Here is a 12,516-nt window from a genome sequence, read left to right on the forward strand (position 1 = left end):
CTAGTCACATGTGCCATGCTGGACTGTCACTCAAGTCTAAAGGGAATCTGCCACCAGTTTTATGGGCAGCAAAAGCCATTGACAGATTTCCTTTAACAGGGCACAGAGGATCCACGTTGGGCGATACCAGTGTATTGCAGTTTCTTAGTTACCGCTGTTATTTAGCAACAGTGCTGACTGCTTCTAAAGCGTCCAGCGCACGTTACACATAAGTACACCGCGCAGTATGCCCATATCTACAGTGTAGATGTCTCCAGCAGCTGCCCAAAAAACAGGGAAACCAACACGCTCTCTAGAAAACGTCCCCACGTTGCTCCGCCCACATAATGTCACCTCAGGTCCTTTAGTTCACCAGGAAATAGGATCTACCAGTGATAAACCCCAGGAGACCGTGCGCTGGATAACAGCCGCTATGCGCCGGTGGGTGCTAGGCAGAGAGCTGCAGGCTGGGGCAATATGGCTGTGGTGTGTAGTGATAGTCAATAGTGTGTGATGGGGGCGAATAGCATTATATATGGTCATGGTGCGCGGGCAGGATGAGGCATAGACCAGTGATTGTGGTGTGTTTAAGGGCTCAATCAGATGGCAGTGTTTTGCAGTCCAGAAATTGCAGATCCGCAAAACACGGATACCGGCCGAGTGTGTTCCACATTTTACGGAACGCACAGGGCCGGCACTATACAGAAATGCCTATTCTCCGATTGCGGAGAAGAATAGGACATGCTCTATATTATTTGCGAGGACACGGAACGGCACTATGAATGGGTCCGCAAAATTACGGAAAGGATGCAGACCTGTACCTACGGCTGTCTGAATGAGCCCTAAGGAAGCTGAAGGTTTCTTAGTCACATGATTTGTAGATTTTTTTTTTTATTTTGTAAATAAATTACGAGACGAGTTGTAGAGAGTAGATTTCAGTTCTGGCCCTCCAACAAATTTATTACGAGGCGTGCATGAGCCTCTTAATAAATTGATTGGATCTTCCACCAGCGGGATATTTACTAAGACCGATATGTGAAGCGCCGGTCTTTAGTAAAATGACCCCCAATGTTTTATTTGACTGAAAGGCATGTTTATGATGCCAATGTGCACTTCTGATGGCCACTAGAGTTGAGCGAACCTGCCTTTTGGCAGGGTCGAGTTCGGGGTTTAAACAAATTACTTAATGAATTCCGTTCTCACGAAAGCAGTCACACAATTCAATGCCTTTAGAGGCATTCCGTTTTGCATGCCCTTATAATACAAGTGTATGGCCAGCAGAACAAGAACCCTCAGGGCTGGCCATACACTTGTATTACGCGACATGCCGGCGTTGAATTACGTGATGGACTCTGTGAGAACACAGAGTCCATTACAGGGTCAGGGTCGCTCAACTCTAACGGCCACACTGAACAACCCATTTAGCAGGGTTTTCCGCTAGCATAGCCTATTACTATGGGAGTGCCAGAGATAGCTGATCGCTGCTACCTTCTGCACTCCCACAGAGAATAAATGGAGCAGCATGGCGCACGCCTGACCAGACGCTCCATCAGGTCGGGGGAAAATGGGAACCCAGTTCTTGGTGGAGTAACAAGGAGATATTACTGTATGGGTGCATCAAGGAGACATTCTAATGTAGGAGGGCTACAAGGAAACAAGTACATGTTTTGAGTGTTTTTTTCTTCCTTCTTCTAAATGGGTATTATCGCGATATATATCCTTATCACAATAGATTTCCTAATATCATTTTCATGGGAATATTTATGATATTGCCCAACCCTAAGGGGTTCCAGTGGCCAGACGCCAACTGATCAGACACTTATTACCCATCCTGTGGATAGGGGATACGTTTTCATTCTGGAGCAACCCCTTTGACTTATTCATGTAATCTGTGATAAAGGATCATTAACCTCTTCATGTACAGTACTGAATGTATTTTAAAAGGTTACCAGCATTAAAATCTCACCTCCATGCACTGCGGGATGAAGGGTCTTCACGCGTCCCCCCAGCATCTCTGGAAAGCCAGTGAGTTCAGACACATCTCTGCAAAACATGATGCAAAAGCAGACTACAAACAGTGCTTACAAATCTTTTTTGTCCCCATGAAAGGAGGTCTAGGACTGTGGCTACAGATGCCCAAATGTATACATAAAGCCCAATTCTGAGCTGATTATTAAGAACTGTCCTTTCACAGTTTTTTCATAAATGACTAGCAGAAGCAGTTATAACAGACTTTATAATATATTTCATCAGAGAAAGATGCTTCAGAATCCCCTCATGCTCCCACCTCCTCTTTACTAACTCAGATCAGTCTTCAGGGGAGATGGGCCACGTGTTCACATTACACAGAGGTCTATGGAGGGGCCATGGGGAGGAAAAGCATGGGGCTGCTACAGGCAGGCAGAGACTGATTGATGCCAGGTTTACACTAGCATCAAGAAATCTGGCAGCCTGTTCTGGCGCAAATGTCGGCACTTATGCCGGAAACCAGACGGATCAACGTCAGACCCCATTATAGTCAATGGCGGTCTGGTGGCGCTCAGCCATGTGCATCAATGTCGGAAACTGTGAACTCCAGCAGGCCGATTTCAGAACGCTGCTGTGAATATAGCCTAAGGCCTCATGCACACAGCAGTTGTGCGGTCGTTCCGTGCATTGGGGACCGCAATTTGTGGTCCCCAATGCACAGGCAATATCTGTGTGGTGGCTGGCGCAGATCAAGACCTATTCAACTTGAATAGGTCCGTCCGCACCGTAAAAAAAAACAAAAAAAAAAAACCCACACGGAAGCACCACCTCCTCTTCAAACAGCCGATTGGTGGGGGTCCAACACTCGGCACCCCAGCCAATCAGATATTGAGGACCTATCCTGATAGGTAATCAATATATATTGCCTGCCAAACCCTTTTAATTATGCGGGTTTGTCTCTATGGCTTCTTTTAAAAAACGCAGCATGCCTTACCTCTTAGCAGGTTTTCAGTATAGACTATACCCCAGAAGATATAACGTTCCCCATGGAGCCAAGAGGATGCGTTTTGTGTAACTTGCATTTACCTGACAGTGAGTCCGGCATCACGCAAACATTGTGCGGTTCCACCAGAGGCCACCAAAGAAAGACCAAGAGCGCTCAACCGTTGGGCAAATTCCACAAGCCCAGCCTTATCCGACACACTGAAGAGAGCTGTAAGACAAAGCCAACTTTATCATACACCAAAAACGCAATATTCAAATGAATGGGTCCATATATTTATACCTGTAAGATGCATGGGATACAGGACTACTGGAAAGTAAGTATTAGGGCTCATGCACATGAATGCTTCTTTCTGACTTTTTTTTTTTTAACAGGTCCATATGCACAACCATTCATTTCAATTGGGATGGGGAAGAAAAAAAAAAAAAAACAGTAACGACTCCATGTTTATCAGTTTCGTAAAAAACTAGAACATGTTCTATTCTTGTCCATTTTGCGGACAAAGACAAGCATTGTTATAATGGATCCGCAAAAAAAAAAAAAAAAAAAAAAAAAAAAAAAAAAAACACGGATGCAACACGGACGTCACACAGATGTCTACCTTTTTGAGGATCCGTGTTTTGTGGACCCCAAAATTACATAAGGTCGTGAATGAGCCCTTACTAGGAGAAAGTAGCAGAGGGCCATCTGTTATTCATACGCACCACTGGTTCAAGTCACCTTTGGGAGCAATTTGTTTTATCATTGCATTTTACTCATTTTGGGCCAAGCCAAATGGCTTTAAAAAAAATAATCAGCAACAGTTTTTCCCCATACAGCTTTTGGTTTCAGGGCGCCTGCAGACAATTGCTCTCTGCCTCACACTGAATCCATCAGGGAGAGGCTCGATATATAGCCCCCCAACACTCATTATAGCTAAACTGATAATCATATGGCTTACGTAAGTGTTTATGGGCTGTTAGGAGGTCAGAGATGAGGGCTACAGATTAAAATCAGGGAGCTGCTCTGACGACTCAGAGAACCCTTTTTCCAGGGAGCCTCAATGGCTTCCCTGCGTGGAGATCAGGGGAGCCATTTGTTCGCTCTGGTTGCCTCAAGCCTTCTAAAGGCCCCACTTCCTCCCTATTAAATGATTGACTGCTATGTCTCTATGGATGGTCATACAGGGAAGGCCGTAATCACTGATCAAAGTTCCCACTGGAATGCTAAGCCCAGAACGAGTAGAGATTTAGATCAATAAGTGTCAAGGTTTAGTGAATCCAGTGAGTCCGGTGGGCACTCCTCAGCGATCACAGCCTCCCCTGCATGAATGTCCTTAGATACAAAGCAGTTAATCATTGACTAGGACCGCCCATTGGACTAGCAAGCCCAATTCGAGCAGAGGGTTAATGCAATAAAATACAAGTTATACTGAATCTTTTCTCACAAAACTATATATTGATCTCAATCTCTGCTCAGTCTGAGCATAGGAGTCAAGTGGGTGATCCTGGCCTTCATCATGTAGAGAAAGAAAAAGGGGTTCTGTGGTTCTCTCTTTCTGGTGATCTTTCCTCTGGATAGATCATTAGCATCTGATCGGTGACGGTCCCGGGTGTCGGACCGCTAACTATCAGCTGTTTGAGAAGGCAGCAGCGCTCCAGTCGCGGCCTTCTCTCTGTTTACCGCAGGCCCATTGACATCACGACTAGTATCACGGGCCTGGGCGCAGCTAAGCTCTATTCTAGTGAACAGGGCTTAGCTGCTCCCAGGTGAGTGATACTTTCTCTACATGATAAATTTGCCGAATTGAGAAGTCGCTTTTAAAGGCTATGTACATACACCTTTGGGGGCAATTTGTTTTATTTTTGCACTGTACTCTGAGGTAAAAATCCTTATTTCAATTTGGTTTTTATTAAAAATATGGTCCTGTTCTCTTTACAGAGCCGAGATGCACTACTAGCAAGATCTGAATTTTCTCTGCTCCGTCAGACAGCTAGCTGATGGACTTCTTATCTCTGCTCTCAGACCTTATAAACACTCAACGCTCAATCTTTAGCTTACTGATAAGAATGTAGCTTAAATAAGTGTTTATGACCTCTTACAGATAAGGGTATTCGATGACCGACACAAAGTGAAAGATTCACAGCTTTGTGACAGAACGACTCAATATTTTTAATAAAATCCAACAGAAAAATTATTTCTAGCCCAAAATTAAAAAAAGAAGTTACATAGCCATTAAAGAGCACCTGTCACCACTCCTGACATGCCTGTTTAATAGCTTCATGCATTCCCCATGTAATAATGATTCTGGAGCATCTATTCTTATGGCTCTATGTTGTGCCATTCCTCTATTTCTACTAGAAGTTATGAATGAATATCCAGCAGTCTGCAGTAAGGGTACAGAGGGGTGGTAACCAGTTGGAGGTGTGTCCCTGCACAGTCTGACTCTATCCAGTCAGTGCTACCATTGCCAGACTATGCAGGGACACACACCCAACTGGTTACCACCAGTGGCTTAATTACAACTGACTGGGCCCAACAGCAGATTTTTGAAGCCCCCACCCCTTACGTCAGCAACTTCTTTGCAACACCCACTCCTATGGCTAGTACTGCAAAGATTGAGCTCTCAGACAAGGCGCGGCAGCCACTTTGTCAGTTTCCTACAATGTCCCTGTAGAATACTGTTGAGGTGGCCGTGGCAATAAAATCTTTTAGTCCTCCTCCTAAGGGGGCCCCTTGTGGGTCTGGGCCCCAAAACAGCTTCTTCCCCTATAGCTACACCCCTGGTTACGACCACTGTACCCTTACTGCAGGCTGCTAGCAATTCATTCATAACTTGTAGTAGAAATAAAGGAATGGCACAACATACAGACATAAGAATAGATGCTCCAGAATTGTTATTACATGGGGAATGCATGTAGCTATTAAAGGGCTTCTATCACCCCACTAAAGTAATTTGGCTACTTAAAATCCTTATACTGCGATTTATCAATATATAATCCTATTACTCTTTTTCGTTCAGTAGTTTCTAAAAAAAAATAAGTGTGTGTTTTGTTTTTTTTTATATGTAAATTACCTCTCTACCAGCAAGTAGGGCGGTTACTTTCTGGTGGCCGCCGCATCCTCCTTTCAAATAAACACCCCCTCCCCATGTTGATTGACAGGGCCAGCGAGCTCTCTCGTCCTCTGGCTAGCCCTGTCTGCCTTGTAAATCTCAAGCCTGCGCAGGCGCACTGAGAGGAGGACGCTCGCTCCATCCTCAATGCGCCTGTAGATGTGACGTCATCGGCGCAGGGGCATTGAGGATGGAGCGGCCGAGCAAACACCCTCCTCTCAGTGCGCCTGCCCCGACTGAAGACCGATGCGGCGCAGGTGCGAGATTTAGAAGGCAGACAGGGCCAGCCGGAGGAGGAGAGCGATCGCTGGCCCTGTCAATCAACAGGAGGAGGGGGCGTTTATTTGAAAGGAGGATGCGGCTGCTACCAGCAAGTAACCGCCCTACTTGCTGGTAGAGAGGTAATTTACATATTATAAAAGTCCATTTTTTTAAGAAACTACTGAACGAAAAAGAGTAAGAGAACTATACATTGATAAATCGCAGTATAAAAATTTTAAGTAGCCAAAAAATGACTTTAGTGGGATGACAGAAGCCCTTTAAAAACAGGCATGTCAGGAGCGCCGACAGGTCCTCTTTAAAAGGTTTTCTGTCAGCAGGAAAATGATTATTAACCTGACTGACATTAGTGATGTACTAATGTCAGCTGAACGTAACTATATTAGTGCCAGCTCACTGCGTGCCACCGGTATTGAGAAAAAAAACAAAAAACTTTATAATATGCAAATTAGCCTCTAGGTGCAGGGGGGTCCGTTTAGCCTGCTCCTAGAGGCTCCGTTCTCCCACTTTTGGCCACGCCCTGCTACACTTGATTGACAGGGCCCCCTGTTCCTAGAGGCTCATTTGCATATTATAAAAGTTATTTTTTCCTCAATAACAGCAGCACGCAGTGAGATGGCACTGATATAGTTATGTTCAGCTGACATTAGTACATCACTAATGTCAGTCAGGTTAATAACCATTAAAGGGCTTCTACCACTTCGGTGTCACATATTTAGCTGTCAGACACTAGCGATCCGCTAGTGTCTGCTCTGCCCAACCATCCTAATATAATTGCTTTTGGGGCAGCCGTTTTGCTAAAAAAAGAACTTTTATTAATATGCTAATGAGCCTCTAGGTGCTATGGGGGCGTCATTAGCACCTAGAGGCTCCGTCTACCTTCAGAAACTGCCGCCTGAATGCGATCCTCCTTGTGAGCGCCTGTATTCGGCGCATGTGCAGTGAATGTCTGACAGCTTCCCTGCTCAGACATCTCCACTGCGCCTGTTCCTCGGAGCACTATGGCGTCATCGCGCAGGCGCAGTGGAGATGTCTGAGCAAGGAAGCGGTCAGACATTCACTGCGCATGCGCAGAATACATACGCTCACAAGGAGGATCGCATTCAGGAAGAGATGGGCGGGCTGGAGGGAGGCGCTGGGCGGCGGCAGTTTCTGAAGGTAAACGGAGCCTCTAGGTGCTAATGACGCCCCCATAGCACCGAGAGGCTCATTAGCATATTAATAAAAGTTCTTTTTTTAGCAAAACTGCTGCCCCAAAAGCAATTATATTAGGATGGTTGGGCAGAGCAGACACTAGCGGATCGCTAGTGTCTGACAGCTAAATATGTGACACCGAAGTGGTAGAAACCCTTTAAGGACTGGGTCTATTGTGATTTTTTATTTTTCCTCCCCACATTCCAATAGCCGTAACTTTATTTTTCCCTTCACATATAGGGCTATGAGGGCTTATTTTTTGCGGGATAAAAAAAAAAAAAAAAAAAAAAAAAAAAAAAAAGGTTTTTTATTTACCATGTCTTTATTGGAAATTATTATTTGTGGGGTAAAATTGAAAAAAATATATAATTCTGCCAAGTTTTGGGGGGTTTGAAATTACGACATTCACTGTGCGCTAAAAAGGACACAGCATTCTCATTCTGCAGTTCAGTACAATTACAGCGACACTCACATTTTTTTTTTAAATTACTTTAGAAAAATAAAAACCTTTGGAAAAATTGTTTGCGTTACCATTTTCTGACAGCCAAAACGTTTTTTATATTTCGGTCTACAGAGCTGTATGAGGGCTTGTTTTTGGCGGGACAAACTGTAGTTTTTATTGGTACCATTTTTGCGGTATATACAACTTTTTGATAACAGTTATTCAACAGTTTGGGTGCAATTGAGATTCATTATTGGGAATGGGATTTTGCCGCTTTGCCTGCTGAGCCTCATGCACAGTTTTGCAGGCAGTTTATCACGACAGGAAAACTTCAGCAGGCACCAGCCTGCCATGGTAAGGGCTGTTTCACACGAGCAAGTCCATTGCGGAAATCACACTCCGTGTGCGAGTGTAATCCTCCACTCTAGACTTGCAGAAGCGCATGGCATTATCATGATTTATAATGCTATGTGTCTCTGCATGGCCTTTTTTCCACAGAATCATAGCGACATAAAGCTGTCAGTATGATTCTGTAGAAATAAGGTCAAGCAGAGGCACATAGCATTATAAATCATGATAATGCTGTGCGCTCCTGCAAGTCCAGAGCAAAGGATCACACACACGGCACGAGATTCCCGCAATGGACTCGCTCCATAGCTCTAACTGGTCGAAACACTGCAATTTCACTGTGGGGGGTACTAGTATAGGTCAGAGCCGCATCCCTCTGCCTATCCTCACAGATGTTGCGATTGCTATTGATGGCGGCACCTGATGGGTTTCAGATACATAGTCGATCCCGGACATTACGACTGGGTGTCTGCTGTACTACACGTATGGAGCATTCATGGCATTATGCATTAAGGGGCTGTGAGGGATGAGAATCCATTTGGGCCTATCCCAACTGGAGTCCCTGTGGGTTAAGATGTCCGTTCCAAGTTATCTCAAAATGGGGGAACTGAGAGGGATGAGAATCCATTTTGTATGAGTATTTCTTCCATCTTGTGCATATATGTAAGATTAACGAGCAGGATGTAGGGAGTCTGTGTATATAGATCAAATGTTCCTAGCTGCTAGGCTCCCCTATCAGCGTTCCCTGTAGCTTTAAGGATGTGCTGCTAGAGAATGCTAACTTTGAGATAAGATGCTATGGAACTTTTTAACCATTAAAAACTAATTGTTAGTATGGTGCGGAAGTATTGCCTTTTATGAATAACTAATCAAATCATTCGTTTTGATTTCCAGCCCCTTGGCGGTGTGCCAGATTAGTCTCCGATTACCTGTAGTGTTATAAAGATGTATACTTGTGTGGAATAAAGGAGAGAGAATCTGACTCAGCAGTGTGTCTGTGTCTGTTCTCTGAGCGCTCATAAGGACACTTAAATTGGGACCCCGGCAATCAGAGGTAGTGGGCTTTGCCCCAACAGGGCTAAGACATGAATGTCTTCTTCCAAAAATAGCTCCACAATTGTCCATGTGTTGTCTCTGGTATTGCAGATCTGCTCTACTGAAGTGAATGTGTGGTGTTACACCTCAGCCCCAATCTTTGGACATGTGTGGTGCTGTTTTGTTTTGGAAGAAAGAACACACTGTCCGCAGATCAGACAGATTTAAAGGGGTTTTCAGAGGCCATTTAAAAGGGGTTGTCCAGGTTCAGAGCTGAACCCGGACATCCCTCCATTTTCACCCCAGCAGCCCCCCTGACATGAGCATCGGAGCAGTTCATGCTCCGATGCGCTCCTTTGCCCTGCGCTAAATCGCGCAGGGCAAAGGCATTTTTCTGAGTTCCGGTGACATACCGGGCTCTCTATGGGGCTGACAGGCAGCCCGGTGACGTCACCGGCACTGATGGGCGGGATTTGGCTCTGCCCTAGCCAGTAAAACGGCTAGGGCAGAGCTAAAGCCCGCCCCTCAGAGCCGGTGACGTCACCGAACACACTGCTGGGCGGAAGTTACCGCCCGGCAGTGTGTTATTGAAAACACAAGAGCCTGTGCCCTGCGCGATCTAGCGCAGGGCACGGGAGCGCATCAGAGCATGAGATGCTCCGATGCCAGGCTCAGGAGGGCTGCCGGGGTGAAAATAAGGGTATGTCCGGGTTCAGCTCTGAACCCGGACAACCCCTTTAAGGGATAGGCATGTTCTGGTGTTTTTGTAAGTACCATGGCCTTCTCACAGCTTTGCCTGGGTCAGTGAGGGTCATGTTCATCGGTCACGTGACCTAGGAGCAGCTCGGCCCCATAGAAGTGGATGGCGCTGAGAAGTGATACCAAGCACAACCGCTATACGATGTACGGCGCTGTGCCTGCCCATTGCTTCACAAACAGCTGATCAGTGGGGGGTGTCAGACCACCACAGATCAGATACTGATGACCTAGTAGAAAAGGGTGACCAGTTAAAAAAAAAGTTTCGGAAAACCCCTTTCAGGTGGCAGATTCACTTTAAATTATATATCCAATAAGTTACACCCTTATACCAGAATGACCTCTGTAAGTACATTCATGTGTGCTAAACTGGTCCCGGGACCCTTGTGTAGTCTGTACAAGGCCTTCTCTGTATAGTCACATGGAGAAGGGAAAATGAAATTAAACGGGACACTATTCAGAGATCACCCTCTAAGTGGATAATACGGCAGAGGCCACGAGACCCGACACACAACAAAGAAGTCTCTGCAGTGATCTCAGAGGGAAAGTTGTAAAATAGACATAAGGTACATCGCCCATCATCCGCTGTACATCCTGATCATTCACAACCAGGGCCTTCATACACTAGGAGCAATCACTGCCAGCTCTGCTACATTCCGCCATACCTGCCAGAAGGAACTTCCGAAACCAAGTCCCACGTGGAAGAGAAAGAAAAGTCAGACCATGTGTACACAGCGGATATTACTACCACCGGTATTAATACCAATCATAACCATCACAGTAATGCACAGCAAGGGGGTAATATGGGGGGGGGGGGGGGGAGATTTGTATCAGATCCAACACTACAGGGAGGAAGAGCAGGCATCCAACATAAACTACTGATAAAGGGGGGGGGGGGGGGGGGGGAAATATATATATATATATATATATATATACACACACACACACACACACACACACAGAGCTATATGTAGACACACCACCACATTCAGATAAGCACATATAAAAATACAGAACTATATGTACACACACCACCACATACATATAAGCACATATATAAATATAGAACTATATATACACACACCACGACATACATATAAATAACTGTAACAGATGAGATGATGAATACTAGCAGAGCTGGTTATACAGTCAGTATTATAGCTTATATCACAGCAGGCTAAAAGGATGCAGAGGGAATGTGAGGGAGAGAAGGAGGCGCACGACCAGGAGCAGCTTACCCAGCTCTGCCATGTTTGCCCCAGCACTAGACCCGCGTCTACACGTGGGAGCAGTCAGTCCGGGCCTTTGGATGAGGTGGGCGGGGTTTACAGATGTCAGGAAAGTACGACAGACGCAGAACTAATGTAGCGCTCAAACCAGGGGGCGGTGCCTGGCGAGCAGCCTTGTCAGTCAGTGATGTGGGCGGGGCAGAGGCGGCATTGAGGTCAGTTTGGGGGCGGGGCCTGGCGAGCAGCCTTGTCAGTCAGTGATGTGGGCGGGGCAGAGGCGGCATTGAGGTCAGTTTGGGGGGCGGGGCCTGGCGAGCAGCCTTGCCAGTCTGTGATGTGGGCGGGGCAGAGGCAGCAGCGAGGCTCGTTTCGGGGGCGGGGCCTGGCGAGCAGCCTTGTCAGTCAGTGATGTGGGCGGGGCAAAAGCTGCAGTGAGGCGGGCGGGCAGTCATTGTGTGTGTGACGCAGCGGAATTACCGTTCTGGATGATGGGAGACGGCGGTCACCTGCGGCTGCATCTTTCACTGTCATTATGGTTGTGTCTAAACTAGAGGACAGAGCTAGTGTTTAGCCAGCTCACATTGATTTGGCTAAACTCCATACACTGTAGGGACCCCCGGCCGGTCTCTCACTGCCAAGGCCGGTGTGCTGAGATATTTTCTACCTCAGACGGGGACTTCACTTGTATTGAGCATGCTCAGTTCGCCGGGTAGGAAAATATCTCAGAACACCGGTATTTTAGTGGCCCTTTCGGTGCCAGTCATTTTTTTTTCTGCCGGCAATGTTAATTACCGGTATTTTCCTGTTACTAATGAGCGCTTCCATTGGGGGCACACGGCCGTTTTGATTGCGTTCCCTAATGCATTGGCAACGCGAGGAAGGTCCAGATCCATTCAATGAATAGGTCCGTGATCCATCACAGTTCTGCACTTTACAGAAACCCCCCACGTGATTGTAAACTGTTTACGGGAACACGGGGCTCAATTTTTGTGGCACGAGGTGACTGTTTGGTACTATTTTGGGGTACATACTACTTTTTGACCGTTTGTATTAAACTTTTTGTGATGTATGGTGTGCCGGCATACATACATAATTCCTCTGGGTAGCCATCTTATATGCTTCTGGCATATGTAAAAAAAACTGAACTCTCATCTTCCTGAAGCCTGGGTCACCTATGATATAGATGGAC

The 12,516-nt window shown here is 46.1% G+C and overlaps 1 protein-coding gene across 1 annotated transcript in view; it reads right to left on the reverse strand.

Annotated features, from left to right (window-relative positions):
• ATIC (5-aminoimidazole-4-carboxamide ribonucleotide formyltransferase/IMP cyclohydrolase) overlaps positions 1-11,472 on the reverse strand; it is a 56,584-nt gene extending 45,112 nt beyond the window's left edge. Inside the window, exons 1-3 of the mRNA XM_044304757.1 lie at positions 11,337-11,472; positions 3,034-3,160; positions 1,946-2,022 (exon numbers count right to left, since the gene is read on the reverse strand). Of these exons, the coding sequence (XP_044160692.1) occupies positions 1,946-2,022; positions 3,034-3,160; positions 11,337-11,349 (217 nt within the window). The 5' untranslated portion in view covers positions 11,350-11,472. The remainder of the gene's footprint in view (positions 1-1,945; positions 2,023-3,033; positions 3,161-11,336) is intronic.
• Between the last annotated feature and the right edge of the window lie 1,044 nt (positions 11,473-12,516).

This window comes from Bufo gargarizans, chromosome 8 (genome assembly GCF_014858855.1).
Source record: "Bufo gargarizans isolate SCDJY-AF-19 chromosome 8, ASM1485885v1, whole genome shotgun sequence".
Classification (NCBI taxonomy): Eukaryota; Metazoa; Chordata; class Amphibia; order Anura; family Bufonidae; genus Bufo; species Bufo gargarizans.